Genomic DNA, 24,715 nt, shown 5'->3' on the forward strand with positions numbered 1-24,715 from the left:
TAAGCAGGGAGCCCTGGCAGTGGAAGGACCCAAGTCCTAACCACCAGACTGCCAGGGAATTCCCCCGTCCCAGCCGCGATTTTTTTTGGCAGGGAATCAGTTTTTAATTAAAGGAATACTGTGGAAACAAATCACTTGCACTCCCAAAAGATTTTGTTCATTTAAGCACTTGTAAATAACTTCTTTCAAAAGGCAAAGATACAAGAAATGGGGAATTCCCTGGCAGTCCCAGTGGTTAGGACTCTGCACTTTCACTGCCAGAGCCTGGGTTCAATCCCTGGTCCGGGAACTAAGACCTCACAAGCTGCTCGGTGCAGCCATTTATAAACAAAGGTGGGGGGGGCGGCAGGCTTCCCTGGTGGTCCAGGGGTAAAGAATCCACCTTACAATGCAGGGTACCCTGGTTCGATCCCTGGTCAGGGAACTAAGATTCCACATGTCGTGGGGCAACTAAGCCCGCGTACCACAACTACTGAGCTCGCGCGCCTCAACTACAGCCCATGTGCAGCAAACTACAGGGCCCACGAGCTCTGGAACCCGCGCACTACAACTACAGAGCCGAAGCGCCCTGCAGCCTGAGCGTCACAACTAGAGAAGAGAAAACCCAGGCTTCCCTGGTGGCGCAGTGGTTGAGAGTCCGCCTGCCGATGCAGGGGACACGGGTTCGTGCCCCGGTCCGGGAGGATCCCACATGCCGTGGAGCGGCTGGGCCCATGGGCCATGGCTGCTGGGCCTGCGCGTCCGGAGTCTGTGCTCCGCAACAGGAGAGGCCACAACAGTGAGAGGCCCGCGTACCGCAAAAAAAAAAAAAAAGATTATTATACATAGCCATTCTGATGTTTGAGTATATAAAGGCAACAAATAAACATTCTCAATCATGAAAGAATGCAAGGAATATAGAATCCAAAGCCCTCCTTAAACAAACAAAAACACTTGAAAAAGAAAAAATAAAAAATAATTAGTAGTGGGCTTCCTGGTGGCGCAGTGGTTGAGAGTCCGCCTGCCGATGCAGGGGACACGGGTTCGTGCCCCGGTCCGGGAGGATCCCACATGCTGCGGAGCGGCTGGGCCCGTGGGCCATGGCCGCTGAGCCTGCGTGTCCGGAGCCTGCGCTCCGCAACGGGAGAGGCCACAACAGTGAGAGGCCCACGTACCGCAAAAAAATAAAAAAATAAAAAAATAAATAAAAAAAGAATTAGTAGTAATCACTGAATCCAACTATCAACACATATAGGACTAAGCTAAATAACAGGAGTGGTGGGACATGAGGCAGGGAGATGTCTATAGATCTGTAAGGAAGAATAATATAAACATCAAAATTCAGGAGGTAGAGGGTAGTGTACGTAGGCCTCTCACTGTTGTGGCCTCTCCTGTTGCTGAGCACAGGCTCCGGACGCACAGGCTCAGCGGCCATGGCTCACGGGCCTAGCCGCTCCACGGCATGTGGGATCTTCCCGGACCGGGGCACGAACCTGTGTCCCCTGCATCGGCAGGCGGACTCTCAACCACTGAGCCACCAGGGAAGCCCCCATATAGTTTTATTTCTGTTTCATTTTTTAAATGTTTCATTCAAGTAAAATTAAGGTTAATATTCAATTCTTTTTAAAAAAAAATAATTTTATTTATTTATTTATTTTTGGTTGTGTTGGGTCTTCGTTTCTGTGCGAGGGCTTTCTCTAGTTGCGGCGAGCGGGGGCCACTCTTCATCGCGGTGCGCGGGCCTCTCACTATCGCGGCCTCTCTTGTTGCGGAGCACAGGCTCCAGACGCGCAGGCTCAGTAGTTGTGGCTCACGGGCCTAGTTGCTCCGCAGCATGTGGGATCTTCCCAGACCAGGGCTCGAACCCGTGTCCCCTGCATTGGCAGGCAGACTCTCAACCACTGCGCCACCAGGGAAGCCCAATATTCAATTCTTATGAGTCAAAACTTACATATTATATTTTATACACTCGAATATTATATAATTATAATAATTTCACTTTAGTTTTATTTTCTAATAAATTCAAATAAAAATTAATTACAAAGATGTTCAACATAATCCTATCCTTAAAAAAAGTCCATGCATTTTTCTAGTCATCCATCTAGTCTTCCACTAAACATACACACAGAGAATTATCTGGAATGTTAATCAAATGTTAACAACTGCTTATTTCTGAGGGGGTTAGATTTTAGGTATTTTATTGCTTTATTCTTTCTACTTTTCTGTATTATTTGGACTTTAAACAAGCATGTATTATACTTATAAACATAACACAATTTTTTTTTAGATCAGAAAAACAACTATTTGACCATTATAATCTTTCCCCTGAGTTTCACCAGCTGGAGAGTCAGTCCAGGAAGAATATCTTTTAGCCTAGCAAAAAAAAAAAAACACCTCAATGCGGAAGTGCTATCAACAAGGACACAAAACCTCAATGTAAGCTTTCTAGGTTTGAAAATTTTCTCTCTTCGGGCTCAGCAGTACCTGACTGAATAGACCATATCATTAAGAGATGTATGGTATCTGCAGAAACATCCCCAAAATCTCATACCTTCACAACAGGATGTCCCCCAGTAGATGCTTTCACTGCTCCTCGGCTACCTTCAGTTTCATAATGGGCTCGATGATGAGTTTTAGGTTGCACTTCTATTTTCAGTTCATATTGTCCAAAATGAGTTGGTAAAGGCCAGTCTAGTGGAGGTAATGAAGATGTGCTATAAACAAAACACACAAAGATGCATTTCACCACGCTAGTATTGTCAAGCAATGATTCAAATTACTTGCACCAACATTTCTTCCCATGATCATTGAAGCAAAGTATTCAAAAAATAAAATAAAAAAAGAAAACATCACTTAATAAGTTATAACACTGGATATGGTGGGTGTTTAAGAAATAATTCTTTAACCTGAAGAATAAAATCAATTTTATCTACTTTTTAGTTTCGTATATATATTTTTTAAAAGGATAAATTCTAACATTTCATAAACTGTAACTTTCTCAAATATGTGTATATAATTACAAAAACAATCAAAATTTAAACAGCTTAAAGGGGAGAGGTTCATTTAGATATATTAGCATTGAAAATATGGCATTAGAAAAGAAACAACTTCTACGTCCACAGGTCAAATATTAATGGACCCAAACCTAGAATGATTTGTATTAGAAAGTAATATCTTCTTAATGATTGGTGAAATGGGACTTTAAAGGTCTCTTCTACCTTTGAAATGCTATCATGCCTACAGTAAATTCCTAAATCATTTCATTACTTCCTTGAATGTCCTCAGCCTAGCTTTACCAGCTACTCTGAAGATCAAAGGTATTAATTTTTATTAGTCTGAAGCAACAACTCAACTTCATCAACTCTCAGCGAGTTTCTGCACTTGTTCAAGCAAACCCCTAAAAAGATTAAGATAATTTTCAGATGCAAAGTGATGGGCTCAAAAGAATCTTCAATACCATAATTCCACATTATATTTTTCTAAAGATCTAGATCCAGAAATAAACATTCATACCAACAAAAAAACATTTTTAAAAAAAGTAAACAGACCCAACTCCATGTGGGGATTTAATACATGGTAAGTTGTCTTTTCTAATCAATTATAGACTAGATTGATTCTATAAATGGCATTGTGGTAACTGATAAGCCACTTAGAAAATAAAGTCATTACAATAGTCTTCACTCCAGTCCTTAGCCGGACTCACAATTCAAAAAAAAAAAAAATTATATATATATATATATATATATATATATATATATATAAAATTTATAAATACAAATACTACATGTTATGTACATATATTATAAAAATTATACATAAAAATTTTGTTAGAAACTCGTGAGAGTTAGATTTTTTTATTTGTAGTTACTTTAGAGTGGGGTAGGCTTTCAAATATAACATAAAATCCAAAAGCCGTGAAGGAAAAGACAAACCTGAATATATAAAATTTAAAAATTCCTCTACAACAACAAAAAAATCACAAACTTATGAAGTAAAAAGACAAAAAAAAAATTATGGGAAAAACCACTTGCTACAAATATAAAAAGCAAATTTCACTTGTATATTGAGTTCTTAAAAATATAAAAAGCCTATTCCCAAGTGGTTTTTTTTTTTTTTGCGGTACGTGGGCCTCTCACTGCTGTGGCCTCTCCCGCGGCGGAGCACAGGCTCCGGACGCGCAGGCTCAGCGGCCATGGCTCATGGGGCCAGCCACTCTGCGGCATGTGGGATCCTCCCGGACCGGGGCACGAACCCGTGTCCCCTGCATCGGCAGGCGGACTCCCAACCACTGCGCCACCAGGGAGGCCCCCCAAGTGGTTTTATTAGTAATTTAATTTATACTATAATCAATCTTTTACAAGAAGCTTTTGTGGATAAGAAAATTCCTTCTAGGGATTCTTAAATGTAATTAATTTGCTATTATCTGCAATTCATTATACACTTTGAAAATTATAACTTTAGCCTATCTAAAGACACTTTTAAGACTAAAAGGAAAATAAATGTGGACTTTGTCTGCAAGAAATTGAAGGAAAAAAAAGGAGGAAGAAAAACGGTCAAATAATTCTATATAGATAATGTAGTTACATGCCACCAATAACACATAAACATGAAAAATGACCATCATCTATTTCCATCAACTCACCGAAATATAGGGGTGTGACCAGGCTTTGGTTTGCTCCAGGTAAAGGGTGAAGGAACTGAAAGAAATTGGTCACCAGATGAATCTTTCTTTAAAGGATACTGAGATCCAAGGCCATCATCTATTGAAGTTTCCCGGGATGGTGAAAGATTCCCTTGGTCATCTGAACAGAGCTCTAATTTTCCTGGTAGTACGGTAGCTTGATCTTCAGAAGTCTTCCTTGTTTTCAGAGGAATATCAGTCTCTACACAGTACTGAAATGGAAAAAGTGCAGGGCCAAGGCCTGATCCACCCTGGACAGAAGCATTGAGCCAGGTATCTTCTGTTACACTTCCCCTGGGGGAGTGACCAGGAGAAGGAACAGGTGAGTGATGAGGCGAAAGGGACCCAGCATAACAAACCTCAGCACTAGAGTGCCGCCGTTTCCCACAAGGGGAAGTAGGCCTTGATGAGGGTCCTGAGGCTGGCCTGGGGCTCAGCCAATTCTCATCAGTGACACTAGATCTAGGAGAGTGGCAAGGAGATTGCCTAGGTGACAAGGAGTGTCCAAGTCCATACTGTTGATTCCAGGACTCTTCTCCAGGGCAGCCTCCTGGGGAGCCACCAGGAGAAGTCAGAGGGGATCCGAGAGTAAATCGGGCAGCAGCTTCATTCAACTCCGAATCCACATCATCATAAATATGTGAAAGAGATTCACAAGAAGACGCATCTGAGAACCAGCTCCTAGAAGAGATGCTGCTGGCAGGACTAGGACTAAGGGAAGACTCCCGGTAGGATGGCTCAAGAGGAAGATAGAGATGATCTCTAGAAGGCCTTTCCAAATATTCCCTTTCTGGGTCATTTATGTGTAGGTCATCTTCATGAGTATCAATTTCTTGATGACAGTTAGGAGAGATGGATGTAATTTGAATACTTGGGCACTCAAAGGGTTTGGGACCACCTAATGGGCTGTATTTAGATTCAGGAATTTCACAAGTTCCTTCATAGTTTTTGTGACCTTGGAGCTGAAACGATGATGACAAAACAGAAGAGTGAGACGGTAATCCATGATGTGGTAAGCAAAGTGGTGAGTTTAAAGTAGATGGAGGTGGATCTACATTAAAGATGTAAATGGATGCACAATCATCTGGCTCAAGATCTATGGGGGTTGGGGGGAGCAAAAAAGAAAAAAATTAACAAAACAAGAAATTAGAAATCTTAGATGTATAAATTACTAGATGAGAACGTAAATAATAATAATCTTGAGAGGAAGAAAGTGGGACATAAAATGTACATTAGCTCCACTGAAGAGTGGTGTATGTGTGTGTGTGTTTTAATGCATCTGATTATTTCTGCAGATATACATAATTATCACATATTTAATTTTTTCTCTTTTTCTGCATTTCCGTATTTTCTAAAATAAGAATCTGAAAACAATAAATGCTTTTATAAAAGAAATAATCATATCCATAATTCTAAAAAATACAGAATTATGTAATGATATGATCATATAAATTCAGCCTCCTCTGGGGTCTGCAGGTTAAAATGGAGTAAAGGATAAAGCAGAGTCTTTGAAAGGTTTTTAATTATAATTATACACACTAGTTTATTAATGCAAAGTATTACAGACTGATATTCAGGAGACCTAGACACTAGCCTACCTCTGCCATTAGTTGTGAACTTAGTCACATATTTTAACCTCTCCAAGGCCTCAGTTTCCTTGCAATAAAATTCAAGAAATGTTTATGATGAACAGAAAGAGTTCTTCCATTCACAGTCACACCATCAAGAATTCATATCTTTGGTCATGGCAAACCAGGTTACAAAAGACACATGACCCCACTGGATCCTTCACCTCAACTAGAAAATAACTCAACAGGGCTTTTAACTATTGATTAATTGTTAAAGTAATCCTCATAAAGGCAGAACTTTTAAAATGTACCCCTTGCTAGAGTATTTAACACTAAACAAGTCCTGCCAAATTACCTACTGAGAGCACCTGCAGCAATAAGGGTATTTTTGCAACTTCATTTTTAGGGAGGAGCGATTATTTTCCATTTTCACAGAGGCAGAAGTAGTACTAACCCCTCATACAAGGTGTTGGTTGAACACCTTCACTTTTTCCAGAGATCATCACTGGGAAACCAAAGACAAAACTGTTCATAGATACAACAAAGAGAAGCACAAATCTGTAGCCTCTTCTCAAAAGTACTCAAGTAGATCACATTATTTAATTACATAAGTACCAGTGGAAAATAACAAACACATGTCTTTAGACTCTTGGTGTCATCATTAGCCAGCATCCTACAATTTAACTACCTCCATAAGTCCTAGATTTGGGAGCTTTTAAGATGTTCTGTGGTTAGTGAACATACTCAGTAAAGAGTTTTTACATATATTAAAACAACAAAACAAAACCCCCTAGGTTTAAACCCTGGCTCTGCCTTCCCACCACTGTGTGAACATGGACAAGTTACTTAACCTGCCTGAACCTCAGTTTTCTGAGGCACTTTTTTCTATAAAACTGGAAGGCTGTGAGTAGAGTATTACCCGAAATGCATGGGACCATTTTAAGGCAAGCAACCTAACACAATGACTAATATTTAGCAAGAACCCAATACATACCTTATTTTTTTTAATTCTGAAATATTTCCTAATAAATTGAAACACCTTTCTAAGTATACCACTCACTCCACTCTCTCAACCCACTTACTGAATCAAGAGAAGAAGGAAATCAGAACTCCAAAGAAGAAAACCCATCTGTGACTTAGATAAAAAGCTGAAGGGGGCTTCCCTGGTGGCGCAGTGGAATCCGCCTGCCAATGCAGGGGACACGGGTTCAAGCCCTGGTCCGGGAAATTCCCACATGCCGCGGAGCAACTAAGCCTGTGCGCCACAGCTACTGAGCCTGCACTCTAGAGAGCCCACAAGCCACAACTACTGAGCCCGCATGCCGCAACTACTGAAGCCCGCCTGCCTGGAGCCCGTGCTCCACAAGAGAAACCACCGCAATGAGAAGCCCGCGTACTGCAACGAAGAGTAGCTCCCGCTCGCTGCAACTAGAGAAAGCCCACGCGCAGCAACGAAGACCCCAAGACAGCCAAAAATAAAAACAAATGAATAAATTTATTGAAAAAAAAGGAAAAAAAAGCTGAAGGGAAAAGCTATTAAAAATAAACAACAAGGACTTCACTGGTGGCACAGTGGTTAAGAATCTGTCTGTCAGTGCAGGGGACACAGGTTCGAGCCCTGGTCCGGGAAGATCCCACATGCCATGGAGCAACCAAGCCTGTGAGCCACAACTACCAAGCCTGCGTACTGCAACTACTGAAGCCCGCACGCCTAGAGCCCGTGCTCCGCAACAAGAGAAGCCATCGCAATGAGAAGCCCATGCACCACAGTGAAGAGTAGAAAGCCCATGGGCAGCAAAGACCCAACACAGCCAAAAATACATAAATAAATAAATTTATTTAAAAAATAAACAACAAAATGAAGAGGTCTGGGGGAAAATGGGGAGTGACTGCTAATGGGTATTGGGTTTCTTTCTGGGGTGATGAAAATGTTGTAACAGTGACTGTGGTAATGGTTGCACTATTCTGTGAATAAACTAAAAACCACTAAACTATAAACTCTAAATGGGTGAATTGTATGGTATGTAAATTATATCTCAATAAAGCTGTAATAAATATATAATGAACATATATGTATATTTTTCACAATTAAAAGTATTTTTTAAAAGTTAAAAAATTTGTTTCTTATCTGACTATAAGAAAATCATCAAAGAAATTGTAAACAAGTGCTATCACCTCACATTTAACATTTTCATGTATGTCCTGGTCTACATGGGTATATATTTTATACAGTTGTGACCATAACAGTTTTGGGTTTTTTAAAAACCTTTTATTAAAGGATAAGGTACATACACAAAAGTACACATATCGTAAGTATATAGTTTGGGTAAGCTGTCACAAACATACACACCCTGTAATAGCTCCCTTTAAAAAAAAGAACACAGGAGGAGGGATAAATTAGGAGTTTGGGATTAGCAGATACAAACTACTATATAAAAAGATAAACAACAAGGTCCTACTGTATGGCACAGGAAGTTATAGTCAATATCCTGTAATAAACTATAATGGAAAAGAATCTGAAAAAGAATATATATACACACACACACACACACACACACACACACACATACATATCTGAATCCCTTTGCTGTACACCAGAAACTAATACAACACTGTAAATCAACTATACTTCAAAAAAAAAAAAGAACATCTCAGAAGTCCCCCTTTGGCTCCCTTCCAAGTTATTACCTCTCCCAAAAAAGTAAACACTATATTGACTTCTAACAGTCTAGATTTGTTTTGCCTATTTAACATACAACTTGGTCTTTCAATTTTTTCATATTATATTGGGCTTTATAAAGTTTCTAAACAATTTTCAAGGCCATATAAAATGTCAAGTCAATGATCATAGTTATTTCCTACTTTTTACTCTTATAAATAATGTAGCATTGAACATCTCTATACCTATAGCTTTTTATCTTCTTTTGAAGTAGTCTTCAAGGATAAATTAAGGGCAGAGTTACTAGATGACAGGGCACACACATTTTTAGCACTCCTACTACATAGAGACATTTGTTTCAGAAGACTTGTTTTAATTTGCAACATTGGAGGGACATAAGACAGTTTCTTCAACCAAGATGTTATTTTAAAATTTAGTGTAATTTAGGACTAAAATGGTTCTGTATGAAATATGTTTGTAGGCTGCAAGGAACAGAAAACTGAACTCAAAGTAGCTGAGGGGGAGGGGCAGTATTTTTCATCCAACAATAACACCAGGTCCAAAGGTAGAACATCCCCAGTGTAGGTGTTATTTCTTCAGTTCAACAAAGTCATTAACCAGTTTTTTTCTGTATTCCCATTTTGCCATTTCGCAGGTGCTAACTTTGTCCTATTCACTTTTCAACCATATATGTGTATTTTGCCCTAAAACCACAAGCAATGTGATCATTCATTTAATAAATATTTTTTGAGTAGCTACTATATAGCAGGCATGTTGTAGACATTGAAAACATGAGTAAGCTTTACATATGAGTAAAGTCCCCATCCTCTTAGAACTTATATTCTAGTAAAATGTCAGGTGGTGATATTTGCTATAAGGAAAAGTAAAATAAAGTAAGGAGAATGGAGTAGGGAAAAGGGGAAGTTAATTTAGATAGGTCAGAAAAGGGCTCTTTCTCCAATGTTTGAGGAGATACCAAAAGGATATGAGGAATGAGCTATACAGAGATCTAGGGGAAGAATATTGTGGGTATAGGAAATAGTGAGTGCAAAAGGCCTGAGAACGGAGTATTTTTGGAGTTTATGAGAAAAAGCAAGAAGGCCAGTGGGAATAGAGTGAGGAGATAAAATGATAAGGGCTTGGTGGGGGGTAGGGCCACTGGCTACTCAAGTAAGGCCTCATAAACCAGTAGAATGACTGGTTTTTATTACGAGATGAGAAACCACTGGAGGGTAGTAAGCAAAGCAGTGTCATGATTTGATATATATATATATATAAAATCTGATATACATGTAAGAGACTTGTTATAAGCCAGGTGCCAAATAATGGAGCATAAGGACCCAGGAGGTGGTGGGTTGTAAAAGTAGAGGAAACATTAAGAAGTGAGTTTTTTTCTAATTATGGTAGAGCTGTCAGAACTCGTTGATGAATTAAATGGGAGAAAGAGGGGACTCAAAGATGACACCAAGGTTTTGGGCCTGAACTATTACAAGAACAGTACTTCTAATTACTGAAATGAAGGAGAAAATGAGAAAGTTGAGAGATATGAAATAAAAAAACTTCACTTTGTACATATTAAATGTGAGATTCCAATAAACTTTCCAAATAGAGATATCAAGTACATAGTTACATTAAAAAATCTCAGCCTGGGCTTCCCTGGTGGCGCAGTGGTTGAGAGTCCGCCTGCTGAAGCAGGGGACATGGGTTCGTGCCCCGGTCCGGGAAGATCCCACATGCCGCAGAGCAGCTGGGCCCGTGAGCCATGGCCGCTGAGCCTGCGCATCCGGAGCCTGTGCTCTGCAACGGGAGAGGCCACAACAGTAAGAGGCCCGCGTACCGCAAAAAAAAAAAAAAAAAAGTCTCAGCCTGGGGACTTCCCTGGCAGTCCAGTGGTTAAAACTCCACACTCCCAATGCAGGAGGCACAGGTTCGATCCCTGGCTGGGAGCTAAGATCCTGCATGCCGCATGGCACGGCCTAAAAAAAAAAAAAAGTCTCAGCCTGGCCATGTAAACTTGGGAGTCTTATGAATGCATAGATAATATTTGAAGCCATAAGACCACAAGAGATGACTAGGGAGTGAGCTTAGATAGAGATAGATATAGAAGAAAGCAGGCCACAGGGAGATCAGCTGGGTGCTTTGCGATGACCTAGAGGGATGGGATAGGGAGGATGGGAGGGAGGCTCAAGAGGGAGGGGATATATGTATGCATATAGCTGATTCACTTTGGTGTACAACAGGAACTAATACAGTATTGTGAAGCAATTATACTCCAATAAAGATCTATTAAAAAAAAGAAGAAAGCAGGCAACTGAGGCATAGAGGATTCCAAACTTTAGCGACAGCGAGACAAAAAAGAATGGATAAGAAAGGAGAAGAGACAGTCAGTGAAATGGAAGAACCAAAAGTGTGGCATACCAGTACCCAAGTGAAGAAAGTGTTCATTCATTCAACTATTTATAATGTGATTAGTATTTTCTAGGAATTGTTCTAGATGCTAGGTATAAATAAGACATGCATGGTCCTTGCCCTCATGGAGTGTACAGTCTCAGAGGAGATCGACAAAAACAAAAATTAAAAATTATAAGTATTACTAAGTGGTGGGAAAGAGACTAAAGAAGGAACCTATTTTAAAGAGAGTACAGGGATGGCCTTTCTGAGAAGGTAGCATAGGAACCAGCAAGCAAAGAAAAGGGAGGTGGGGGTGGAGAGGCATGAGTATAAGAGCTCCAACACAGGGGGAAAGTATAAGCAAACACTGAGTCACATAAGACCTTGGCTTCTTTGAGGAAGCAAAAGGCCAACTATGGCAACAGTTAACAACTGAAGGGGGAAAACTGAAAGAAGCAAAAACCTAGAAGGATCATAGTAAGGAGTTTAAATTTTATTCTAAGGATAATATAAACCATCAAAGTTTTAAAAAGGAAATGCATGATCTCTATTATATTTGAGAATAATTTCATTCAGAAATATATAGCAAATCTGGGATTGACCAGAACAGGAGGGTTTCATTTTTTGGATCAAGAGTTTAAAATGGGGACTTCCCTGGTGGCGCAGTGGTTAAGAATCCGCCTGCCAATGCAGGGGACACGGGTTTGAGCCCTGCTCCGAGAAGATCCCACATGCCACGGAGCAACTAAGCCCGTGTGCCACAACTACTGACCCTGTGCTCTAGAGCCTGTGAACCACAACTACTGAAGCCCACATGCTACAACTACTGAAGCCCGTGCACATAGAGCCTGTGCCCTGCAACAAGAGAAGCCACTGCAATGAGAAGCCCGCGCACTGCAATGAAGAGTAACTCCTGCTCGCCACAACTAGAGAAAGCCCGCGCACAGCAACGAAGACTCAACACAGCCAAAAATAAATAAATAAAAAATAAAATAAATTTATATATATAAAAAAAGTTTAAAATGGCAGATTAAAAAACTCACGCCTGCAGGTGCACAAAAATGGGACTATACTTAATTCCACTAAACTATACACTTATAAATGGTTAAGATGGTAGATTTTATGCTATGTATAGTTTACTAAAATTAAAAAAACAAAAATATAAAAAACTGCTGGCACCTTGGTTCAAAGCAAGACAGCAGCACCCAACTATACAAACTGTCACTGAATTATTCACCACCATACTTCTGTAGTTAAAAAAAAAAATCCAATTTTACTTAGAAATGTACTTGATAGGAACTTCCCTGGTGGTGCAGGGGTTAAGACTCTGCCTGCCAACGCAGGGGACACGGGTTTGAGCCCTGCTCCGGGAATATCCCACATGTCGCAGAGCAACTAAGCCAGTGCACCACAACTACTGAGCCTGAGTTCTAGAGCCTGCGAACCACAACTACTGAGCCCACAACTACTGAAGCCCGCGCACCTAGGGCCCGTGCTCCACAACAGGAGAAGCCACCGCAATGAGAAGCCCATGCGCTGCAACGAAGGATAGCCCCCACTCGCTGCAACTAGAGAAAAGCCCGCACGCAGAAATGAAGACCCAACGCAGCCCAAAATTAATTAATTCATTTTTTAAAAAAAGAAATGTATCTGATGGGCTTCCCTGGTGGCACAGTGGTTGACAGTCCGCCTGCAGATGCAGGGGACACGGATTCGTGCCTCGGTCCGGGAAGATCCCACGTGCCGCGGAGCGGCTAGGCCCGTGAGCCATGGCAGCTGAGCCTGTGCGTCCGGAGCCTGTGCTCCGCAACCGGAGAGGCCACAACAGTGAGAGCTCCGCATACCGCAAAAAAAAAAAAAAAAAAAAAAAGAAATGTACTTGATAAAGTAGCAAAAATTATCAATGTATTAAACTTCAACCCTTTGAGGGGAGGAAAAAGGGTGGGAGAGAAGGGAAGAAAGTCACCCTTGGAAGATATAGTTTCATTAAAATGTAATTGTTGTACCAATGCTATTTTGTGTTGAATAATGCTGAAATCCACACCCTTCCCCCAAGTAAACTGTAGATGAAGAAACATTCTATATCAGAATGATGTCTTAAAGCATTGCAGAGATTTGCATGCAAAATTTGGGGGAGTGCTGTTTTATCTTTTTCCTAAATGTCACCACAGTCCAAGCTCTGGAAATGATATGAGCAGCTACTACAATCTCACTATGATAAACAGTCCTACATCTAGATTTCCAACTCTAGAATTCTCAAATTCATGGTGCTTCAGTAATTTGACCATCTCGAGACATATTTGCCCCCTTCAGCCACCAGGGGGCCCCAGGCAAGCATGCAGTAATCTGGGCAACACAGGTTGCCTACAAATGTATTTGCTTAAACTGTAAAGCAGGGGTTGGTAAAATTTAGCCCACAGGCCAAACCTGGCCTACCACCTGTTTCTGCACAGGCTACAACCTAAGAATGGTTTTAAAATGGTTGGAAAAAATCAAAATAGTACTGTTTAATGACACAAAATAATGTGAAATTCAAATTCTGGTGTCCACAAATGAAGTTTTATTGGAATATAGCCATGCTCATTCATTTATATACAACCTATGGTTACTTTCATGGAACAAAAGTAGAGCTGAGTAGCTGTGAGAGATAATGCTTCCCACTGTTACTTCGTGCACTAACAAACTGCAGCGACACAGTTCTATGTGCATTCTGAGTGCAAAGCATATTGATGTATTGCAACATTTTTTAAAACTTACTGGTACATACCTATCACTAAAAAACAGGAAAGAAATAAAAAAAACAGGAAAGAGAAAAGTGGACTTCAAATTGAATGCCATGCTTTTAAGGCACAGTAGAGTGTGAGTTATCTTCTTATCAAATTAGATGGCAAAGAATTATGTTTATTGTGCAATAACATTATGGCTGTGCTATAAGAATACCTTATACATCAGCATTACCAGTAAGCATTCATCACAATACTCCCAACTAACAGGAAAACAAGAGAAAAAATGAGAAAAAACAGAATACCTTATCACAGCAGGATTTCTTCAGAAGAAGAAAAAATTAAAATGAGGCTGCAACCAAAGAAAGTTTCTGAATGGCTCGTCTGTTAGGCAAGCAAAGAAAGCCACTTACTAATGGTAATTTACTTAAATTGTGTCTGACTGCAGCAACTGAAGAAACTTCAGAGAAAATAAACCAGTAAAGGGCTTCCCTGGTGGCGCAGTGGTAGAGAGTCTGCCTGCCAATGCAGGGGACATGGGTTCGTGCCCCGGTCCAGGAAGATCCCACATGCCGTGGAGCGGCTGGGCCCGTGAGCCATGGCGGCTGAGCCTGCGCGTCAAGAGCCCGTGCTCCGCAACGGGAGAGGCCACAAGAATGAGAGGCCCGCGTACCAACCAATCAATCAATCAATCAATAAATAAACTAGTAAAGACTATCAGCAAGGATGGTTGGTTGAAAAATTGAGGACACTGGTAGCAACATCAAGAGGCAATTACAAAACAAAAGGTTTCAAGGTTCTCCTTGGCTCCTGCTGTGTAACCAAATGTTACTGATTTTACTTAATTATTATTTACTTGAAGACTCAATGCAGAGTTTAAACTGAAAAATTAGCCTTCTATGAATAGTTTGCATGGAACAACTTCAGGCAAGAATATTTTCAAAGTTGAGAAAATAGTTTAGTACAATCTAAGTGTACTCTGTTAGGATGTGTTATAACTGGTATTGGTAGAAATATGTACGAGAATACTATGAACAACTGCATACCACCAACTTAGACAATCTACAAGAAATGGGCAAATTCTTACAAACACAAAAATTACCAATAATGACTCAGAAGAAACAGAAAATCTCAAGAGACCTATATCAAGTAAAGAGATTGAATGAGTAGCCAAAAAATCTCTCAACAAAAGAAGTCCAGGACAACATGGCTTCTACCAAACATTTAGATAAGAATTAACAGCAATCCTTCTCAAACTCTTCCAAAAAACAGAAGAGTAGAGAACACTTCCTAACATTCTACAAGCCCAGTTTTACCCTGATACCAAAACAAGACAAAAATACCACAAGAAAACTACAAGCCAATACCTCTTATAAATACAGATGCAAAAATTCTCAACAAAATACTAACCAAATCTAATACCACATTATAAGGACCAAATGGAATTTATCCCAGGAATGTGAGGGTGGGTCAACATACAAAAATCAATTACCACATTACCAAAATGAAAGAAAAAACCACACAATCATCTGAATTAACACAGAAAAGGTATTTGACAGAATTCAATACCCTATCATGATGAAAAAAAAAAGAAAACTCAGCAAACTAGGAAAAGAAGGGAAGTCCTTAAAATGATCAAGGGTGTTTATGAAAAACCCACACCTAACATCATACTTATGATGAAAAACAGAAGGCTTTCCCCCCTCAAATCAGGAACAAGACAAAGACGCCTGCTTTCACCACTGCTATTCAACATTATACTGGAAACTCCTAGCCAGCAATTAGGCAATAAAAAGAAATAGAAAGGGGCTTCCCTGGTGGCGCAGTGGTTGAGAGTCTGCCTGCCGATGCAGGGGACATGGGTTCGTGCCCGGGGCCGGGAAGATCCCACATGCCGCGGAGCGGCTGGGCCCGTGAGCCATGGCCGCTGAGCCTGCGTGTCCAGAGCCTGTGCTCCGCAACGGGAGAGGCCACAACAGTAAGAGCCCCGCGTACCGCAAAGAAAAAAAAAAAAAAGAAATAGCATCCAATTCGGAAAGGAAGAGGTAAAACTATCTCTGTTTGCTGATGACATGATTCTATATATAGAAAATCTCACAGAATCCACAAAACGCAACTAGAGCTAATAAACAAATTCAGGAAAGTTGCAGGATAGAAGATTAACACATGAAATTCAGTTGTGCTTCTATATGCTGCAATGAACAATCGAAAAAGGAAACTAAGAAAATTCTATTTACAATAGCCTCCAAGAGAATATAATACTTAGGAATAAATTTAACCAAAAATACTTGCACACTAAAAACTACAAAATTTTGCTGAAAGAAATTAAAGAAAACCTAAATAAATGGTAAGAGACTTCCCTTGTTCATGAATTGGAAGACTTTAATATTGTTAACACTGCAATACTCCACAAAGCAATATACAGAGTCAATACAATCTCTACCAAAATTTCAATAGCTTTTTCTGCATAAATGCAAAGACCAATCCTCAAATTTATACATAACTGAAAGGGGCCTAGAACAGCCAAAATAATATTGAAAGTGAAAAACGAAGCAGGAGGACTCATACTTCACAATTCAAAACTTACTACGAAACGACAGTAATCAGAACAGTGTACTGGCACAAGGAAAAACATATAAATTAATGGAACAAACAGAACTGAGAGTCCAGAAATAAACCCAAAACATCTACGGACAATTGATTTTTTTAATACCATTTTTAAAGGTTACAGTCCATTTACAGTTATTACAAAATATTGGCTATATTCCTCATATTGTATAATACATTCTTGTAGCTTATCTTACACCCAATACTTTTAACCTCCCACTCCTCCATTCCTATACTGCCCCCACCCCTGCCCACTGGTAACCACTAGCCTGTTCTCTATATCTGAGAGTTTGCTTCTTTGTTGTTATATTCACTAGTTTGTTGTATTGGGTTGCCCAAAAAATTCGTTCGGGTGGTTCCATAACATCTTACAGAAAACCCAAACGAACTTTTTGGCCAACCCAATATTTTTTAGATTCCACATATAAGTGACATCATATAGCATTTGTCTTTCTCTGTCTGACGTATTTCACTTAGCATAATGTATGGCCAACTGATTTTTTTTCCTTTTTTTAAAACTGAAGTATAGTTGATTCAAAATGTTGTTAGTTTCAGGTGTACAGCAAAATGATTCAGTTATACTTATATATATCTATTCTTTTTCAGATTTTTTTCCATTATAGGTTATTACAAGATATTGAATATAGTTCCCTGTGCTATATAGTAGGTTCTTGTTGTTTATCTATTTTTTTACATAGTAGTGTCTATCTGTTAATCCCAAACTCCTAATTTATCCCTCTCCACCCTTTTCCCCTTTAGTAACCATACACTTGTTTTCTATGCCTGTGAGTCTATTTCTGTTTTGTAAATAAGTTGATTTTTATCATTTTATTATAAGTGATATCATATGATACTTGTCTTTCTGTCTTACTACTTCACTTAATATGATAATCTCTAGGTCCATCCATGTTGCTGCAAATAGCAGTATTTCATTCTTTTTTATAGCTGAGTACAATTCCATTGTATATGTGTGTGTGTGTATACATGTATATATATATATATATATATATATACACACACACACATGTATACACACCACATCTTCTTTATCCACTCATCTGTCGATGGACATTTATGTTGCTTCCATGTCTTGGCTACTGTAAATAGAGTTACTATGAACACTGCAGTGCATGTATCTTTTTGAATTAGAGTTTTCATCTTTTCTGTATATATGCCCAGGAGTGAGATTGCTAGATCATATGGTAACTCTATTTTTAATTTTTTAAGGAACCTCCATACTGTTCTCCATAGTGGCTGCACCAATTTACTTTCCCACCAACAGTGTAGGAGGGTTCCCTTTTTTCCACACCCTCTCCAGCATTTATTATTTGTAGACTTTTTGATGATGGCCATTCTAACCAGTGTGAGGTGATACCTCACTGTAGTTTTGATTTGCATTTCTCTAATAATTAGTGTGTTGAGCATCTGGCCAATTGATTTGTGACAAGGGTGCTAAGACAACTCAATGCAGAAAGAACAGTCCCTTCAACAAATGGTGCTGGGACAACTGAATAACCACATACAAAAGAATGAAGTTTAACCCCACCTCACATCATACACAAAAATTAACTCAAAATGGATCAATGACCTAAATATAAGAGCTAGACCCATAAAACTTTTAGAAGAAAATATAGGTGTATACTTTCATGACCTCAGATTTGACATGTATTCTTAAATTTGACACTAAAAGTATGAGCAACAAAAGAAAAACTAGATGGAATGGACTTCATAAAAATTAAAAACTTTTGTGCTTCAAAAGATACTACTGGAGGAGGAGCCAAGATGGCGGAGTAGAAGGACATGCTCTCACTCCCTCTCATGAGAACACCAGAATCACAACTAGCTGCTGGACAATCATCGACAGGAAGACACTGGAACTCACCATAAAAGATATCCCACATCCAAAGACAAAGGAGAAGCCACAATGAGATGGTAGGAGGGGTGCAATCACAGTAAAATCAAACCCATAACTGCTGGGTGGGTGACTCACAGACTGGAGAACATTTATACCACTGGAGTGAAGGTTCTGAGCCCCACGTCAGGCTTCCCAACCTGGGGGTCCGGCAGCGGGAGGAGGAATTCCTAGAGAATCAGACTTTCAAGCCTAGTAGGATTTGACTGCAGGACTTCGACAGGACTGGGGGAAACAGAGACTCCACTCTTGGAGGGCACACACAAAGTAGTGTGTGCATCAGGACTCAGGGGAAGGAGACGTGACCCCAGGGGAGACTGAACCAAACCTACCTGCTAGTGTTGGAGGGTCTCCTGCAGAGGCGGGGGGGTGGCTGTGGCTCACCGTGGGGAAAGGACACTGGAAGCAGAAGTTCTGGGAAGTACTCCTTAGCATGAGCCCTCCCAGAGTCTGTCATTAGTCCCACCAAAGAGCCCAGGTAGGCTCCAGTGTTGGGTTGCCTCAGGCCAAACAACCAACAGGGAGGGAACCCAGCCCCACCCATCAACAGTCAAGTGGATTAAAGTTTTACTGAGCTCTGCCCACCAGAGCAACACCCAGCTCTAACCACCACAGTCCCTCCCATCAGTAAACGTGCACAAGCCTCTTAGATAGCCTCATCCACCAGAGGGCAGACAGCAGAAGCAAGAAGAACTACAATCCTGCAGTCTGTGGAATGAAAACCAAATTCACAGAAAGATAGACAAAATGAAAAGGCAGAGGGCTATGTGCCAGATGAAGGAACAAGATACAACCCGAGAAAAACAACTAAATGAAGTGGAGATAGGCAACCTTCCAGAAAAAGATTTCAGAATAATGATAGTGAAGATGATCCAGAACCTCGGAACAAGAATGGAGGCAAAGATCGAGAAGATGCAAGAAATGTTTAACAAAGACCTAGAAGAATTAAAGAACAAACAAACAGAGATGAACAATACAATAACTGAAATGAAAACTACACTAGAAGGAATCAATAGCAGAATAACTGAGGCAGAAGAACGGATAAGTGACCTGGAGGACAGAATGGTGGAATTCACTGCTGCAGAACAGAATAAAGAAAAAAGAATGAAAAGAAACGAAGACAGCCTAAAAGACCTCTGGGACAACATTAAATGCAACAACATTCGCATTATAGGGGTCCCAGAAGGAGAAGACAGAAAGGACCAGAGAAAATATTTGAAGAGATTATAGTGGAAAACTTCCCTAACATGGGAAAGGAAATAGCCAACCAAGTCCAGGAAGCACAGAGAGTCTCATACAGGATAAACACAAGGAGAAACACGCCAAGACACACAGTAATCAAATTGGCAAAAATTAAAGACAAAGAAATATTAAAGACAATGAAATTAAAGACAATGAAAGCAGCAAGGGAGAAACAACAAATAACATAAGGGAACTCCCATAAGGTTAACAGCTGATTTCTCAGCAGAAACTCTATAAGCCAGAAGGGAATGACATGTTATACTTAAAGTGATGCAAGGGAAGAACCTACAACCAAGATTACTCCAGCCAGCAAGGATCGCATTCAGATTTGATGGAGAAATCAAAAGCTTTACAGACAAGCAAAAGATAACAGAATTCAGCACCACCAAAACAGCTCTGCAACTAATGCTAAAGGAACTTCTCTAGGTGGGAAACACAAGAGAAGAAAAGGACCTACAAAAAAACCCCAAAATAATTAAGAAAATGGTCATAGGACCATGCATATCGATAATTACCTTAAACGTGAATAGATTAAATGCTCCAACCAAAAGACACAGGTTTGCTGAATGGATACAAAAACAAGACCCATCTATATGCTGTCTACAAGAGACCCACTTCAGACCTAGGGACACATTCAGACTGAAAGTGAGGGGATGGAAAAAGATATTCCATGCAAATGGAAATCAAAAGAAAGCCGGAGTAGCAATACTCATATCAGATAAAACAGACTTTAAAATAAAGAATGTTACAAGAGACAAGGAAGGACACCACATAATGATCAAGGGATTAATCCAAGAAGATATAACAATTACAAATATATATGCACCCAACATAGGAGCACCTCAATACACAAGGCAACTGCTAAAAGCTATAAAAGAGGAAATCGGGGCTTCCCTGGTGGCACAGTGGTTGAGAGTCCGCCTGCCGATGCAGGGGACACGGGTTCGTGCCCCGGTCCGGGAAGACCCCACATGCTGCGGAGCGGCTGGGCCTGTGAGCCATGGCCACTGAGCCTGCGCGTCCAGAGCCTGTGGTCCGCAATGGGAGAGGCCACAACAGCGAGAGGCCCGCATACAGCAAAAAAAAAAAAAAAAAAAAAGAGGAAATCGACAGTAACACTTTAACACCTCACTTACACCAATGGACAGATCATCCAACATAAAAATAAATAAGGAAACAGAAGCTTTAAATGACACAATAGACCAGATAGATTTCATTGATATTTATAGGACATTCCATCCAGAAACAGCAGATTACACTTCCTTCTCAAGTGCACACGGAACATGCTCCAGGATAGATCACATCTTGGGTCACAAATCAAGCCTCAGTAAATTTAAGAAAATTGAAATCATATCAAGCATCTTTCCTGACCACAATGCTATGAGATTAGAAATGAATTACAGGGAAAAAAACGTAAAAAACACAAACACATGGAGGCTAAACAATATGTTACTAAATAACCAAGAGATCACTGAAGAAATCAAAGAGGAAATAAAAAAATACCTAGAGACAAATTACAATGAAAACACGATGATCCAAAACCTATGGGATGCAGCAAAAGCAGTTCTAAGAGGGAAGTTTATAGCTATACAAACCTACCTAAAGAAGCAAGAAAAATCTCAAATAAACAATCTAACTTTACACCTAAAAGAACTAGAGAAAGAACAAACAAAACCCAAAGTTAGCACAAGGAAAGAAATCATAAAGATCAGAGCAGAAATAAATGAAATAGAAACAAAGAAAACAAGAGCAAAGATCAATAAAACGAAAAGCTGGTTCTTTGAAAAGATAAACAAAATCGATAAACCATTAGCCAGAATCATCAAGAAAAAGAGGGAGAGGACTCAAATCAATAAAATTAGAAATGAAAAAGGAGAAGTTACGACGGACACTGCAGAAATACAAAGCATCCTAAGAGACTACTACAAGCAACTCTATGCTAATAAAATGGACAACCTGGAAGAAATAGACAAATATTTAGAAAGGTATAACCTTCCAAGACTGAACCAGGAAGAAATAGAAAATATGAACAAACCAACCACAAGTAATGAAATTGAAACTGTGATGAAAAATCTTCCAACAAACAAAAGTCCAGGACCAGATGGACTCACAGGTGAATTCCATCAAACATTTAGAAAAACTCTTCCAAAGAACTGCAGTGGAAGGAACACTCCCAAACTCATTCTATGAGGCCACCATCACCCTGCTATCAAAACCAGACAAAGATACTACAAAAAAAGAAAATTATAGACCAATATCACTGATGAATATAGATGCAAAAATCCTCAACAAAATACTAGCAAACAGAATCCAACAACACATTAAAAGGATTATACACCATGATCAAGTGGGATTCATCCTAGGGATGCAAGGATTCTTCAATATACGTTAAGCAATCAATGCGATACACCATATTAACAAACTGAAGAATAAAAACCATATGATCATCTCAATAGATGCAGAAAAATCTTTTGACAAAATTCAACACCCATTTATGATAAAAACTCTCCAGAAAGCAGGCAAAGAGGGAACCTACCTCAACATAATAAAGGCCATATACGACAAACCCACAGCAAACATCATTCTCAATGGTGAAAAACTGAAAGCACTTCCTCTAAAATCAGGAACAAGACAAGGATGTCCACTCTCACCACTATTATTCAACATAGTTTTGGAAGTCCTAGCCATGGCAATCAGAGAAGAAAAAGAAATAAAAGGAATACAGATTGGAAAAGAAGTAGTAAAACTGTCACTGTTTGCAGATGACATGATACTATACATACAGAATCCTAAAGATGCCACCAGAAAACTACTAGAGCTAATCAATGAATTCGGTAAAGTTGCAGGATACAAAATTAATGCACAGAAATCTCTTGCATTCCTATACACTAATGATGAAAAATTTGAAAGAGAAATTAAGGAAACACTCCCATTTACCACTGCAACAAAAAGAATAAAATACCTAGGAATAAACCTACCTAGGGAGACAAAAGACCTGTATGCAGAAAACTATAAGACACTTATGAAAGAAATTAAAGATGATACCAACAGATAGAGAGATATACCATGTTCTTGGATTGGAAGAATCAATATTGTGAAAATGACTATACTACCCAAAGCAATCTACAGATTCAATGCAATCCCTATCAAATTACCAATGGCATTTTTTACGGAACTAGAACAAAAAATCTTAAAATTTGTATGGAGACACAAAAGACCCCAAATAGCCAAAGCAGTATTGAGGGGAAAAACACGGACGGGGAGGAATCAGACTCCCTGACTTCAGACTATACTACAAAGTTACAGTAATCAAGACAATAGGGTGCTGGCACAAAAACAGAAACACAGATTAATGGAACAAGATAGAAAGCCCAGAGATAAACCCACACACCTATGGTCAACTAATCTATGACAAAGGAGGCAAGGATATACAATAGAGAAAAGACAGTCTCTTCAATAAGTGGTGCTGGGAAAACTGGACAGCTACATGTAAAAGAATGAAATTAGAACACTCCCTAACACTACACACAAAAATAAACTCAATATGGATTCGAGACCTAAACGTAAGACCAGACACTATAAAACTCTTAGAGGAAAACATAGGAACAACACTCTCTGACATAAATCACAGCAAGATCTTTTTGGATCCACCTCCTAGAGTAATGGAAACAAAAACAAAAATAAACAAATGGGACCTAATGAAACTTCAAAGCTTTTGCACAGCAAAGGAAACCATAAACAAGACGAAAAGACAACCCTCAGAATGGGAGAAAATATTTGCAAACAAGTCAATGGACAACGGATTCATCTCCAAAATATATAAAGAGCTCATGCAGCTCAATGTTAAAGAAACAAACAACCCAGTCCAAAAATGGGCAGAAGACCTAAATAGACATTTCTCCAAAGAAGACATACAGATGGCCAAGAAGCACATGAAAAGCTGCTCAACATCACTAATTATTAGAGAAATGCAAATCAAAACTACAATGAGGTATCACCTCACACCAGTTAGAATGGGCATCATCAGAAAATCTACAAACAACAAATGCTGGAGAGGGTGTGGAGAAAAGGGAACCCTCTTGCACTGTTGGTGGAAATGTAAATTGATACAGCCACTATGGAGAAGAGTATGGAGGTTCCTTAAAAAACTAAAAATAGAATTACCATATGATCTAGCAATCCCACTACTGGGCATATACCCAGAGAAAACCATAATTCAAAAAGACGCATGCCCCCCAATGTTCACTGCAGCACTATTTACAATAGCCAGGTCATAGAAGCAATGTAAATGCCCATCAACAGACAAATGGATAAATAAGTTGTGGTACATATATACGATGGTATATTACTCAGCCATAAAAAGGAATGAAACTGGGTCATTTGTTGAGACATGGATGGATCTAGAGACTGTCATACAGAGTGAAGTAAGTCAGAATGAGAAAAACAAATATCGTATATTAACGAATGTATGTGGAACCCAGAAAAATGGTTGAAAAGATGAACCAGTTTGCAGGGCCGACGTTGAGACACAGATGTAGAGAACAAACGTATGTACACCAAGGGGAGAAAGCCGTGGTGGGGTACGGATGTTGGTGTGATGAATTGGGCGATTGGGATTGACATGTATACACTGATGTGTATTAAATTGATGACTAATAAGAACCTGCTGTATAAAAAAATAAATAAAATTAAATTAAAAAAAAAAAAGATACCATCAATATGGACTTCCCTGGAGGCTCAGTGGGTAAGAATCCGCCTGCCAACAGGTTCGATCCCTGGTCCAGGAAGATCACATATGCCACAGAGCAACTAAGCCCGTGTGCCAAAACTACTAAGCCTGCTCTATAGAGCCCGAGAGCCACAACTACTGAGCCTGCATGCCACAACTACTGAAGCCCGCGCACCTAGAGCCCATGCTCCACAACAAGAGAAGTCACTGCAATAAGAAGCCCA

At 39.6% G+C, this 24,715-nt stretch overlaps 1 protein-coding gene across 7 annotated transcripts in view; it reads right to left on the minus strand.

Moving 5' to 3' along the window:
• The window catches only part of NFATC3 (nuclear factor of activated T cells 3), a 136,310-nt gene that overhangs the window by 85,705 nt on the left and 25,890 nt on the right, over positions 1–24,715 (minus strand). For all 7 annotated transcript variants that reach the window (XR_003435457.1, XR_003435456.1, XR_003435458.1 and 4 more), the window contains exons 2-3: positions 4,622–5,756; positions 2,531–2,693 (exon numbers count right to left, since the gene is read on the minus strand). Coding sequence is in view for 4 of the 7 variants with exons in the window: in XM_027119503.1 (XP_026975304.1) it covers positions 2,531–2,693; positions 4,622–5,756 (1,298 nt within the window). In the remaining 3 variants the exon portion in view is untranslated. The remainder of the gene's footprint in view (positions 1–2,530; positions 2,694–4,621; positions 5,757–24,715) is intronic.

This window comes from Aethalodelphis obliquidens, unplaced genomic scaffold (genome assembly GCF_003676395.1).
Source record: "Aethalodelphis obliquidens isolate GAN/ISIS:26980383/991018 unplaced genomic scaffold, ASM367639v1 scaffold20, whole genome shotgun sequence".
Taxonomy (NCBI): Eukaryota; Metazoa; Chordata; class Mammalia; order Artiodactyla; family Delphinidae; genus Aethalodelphis; species Aethalodelphis obliquidens.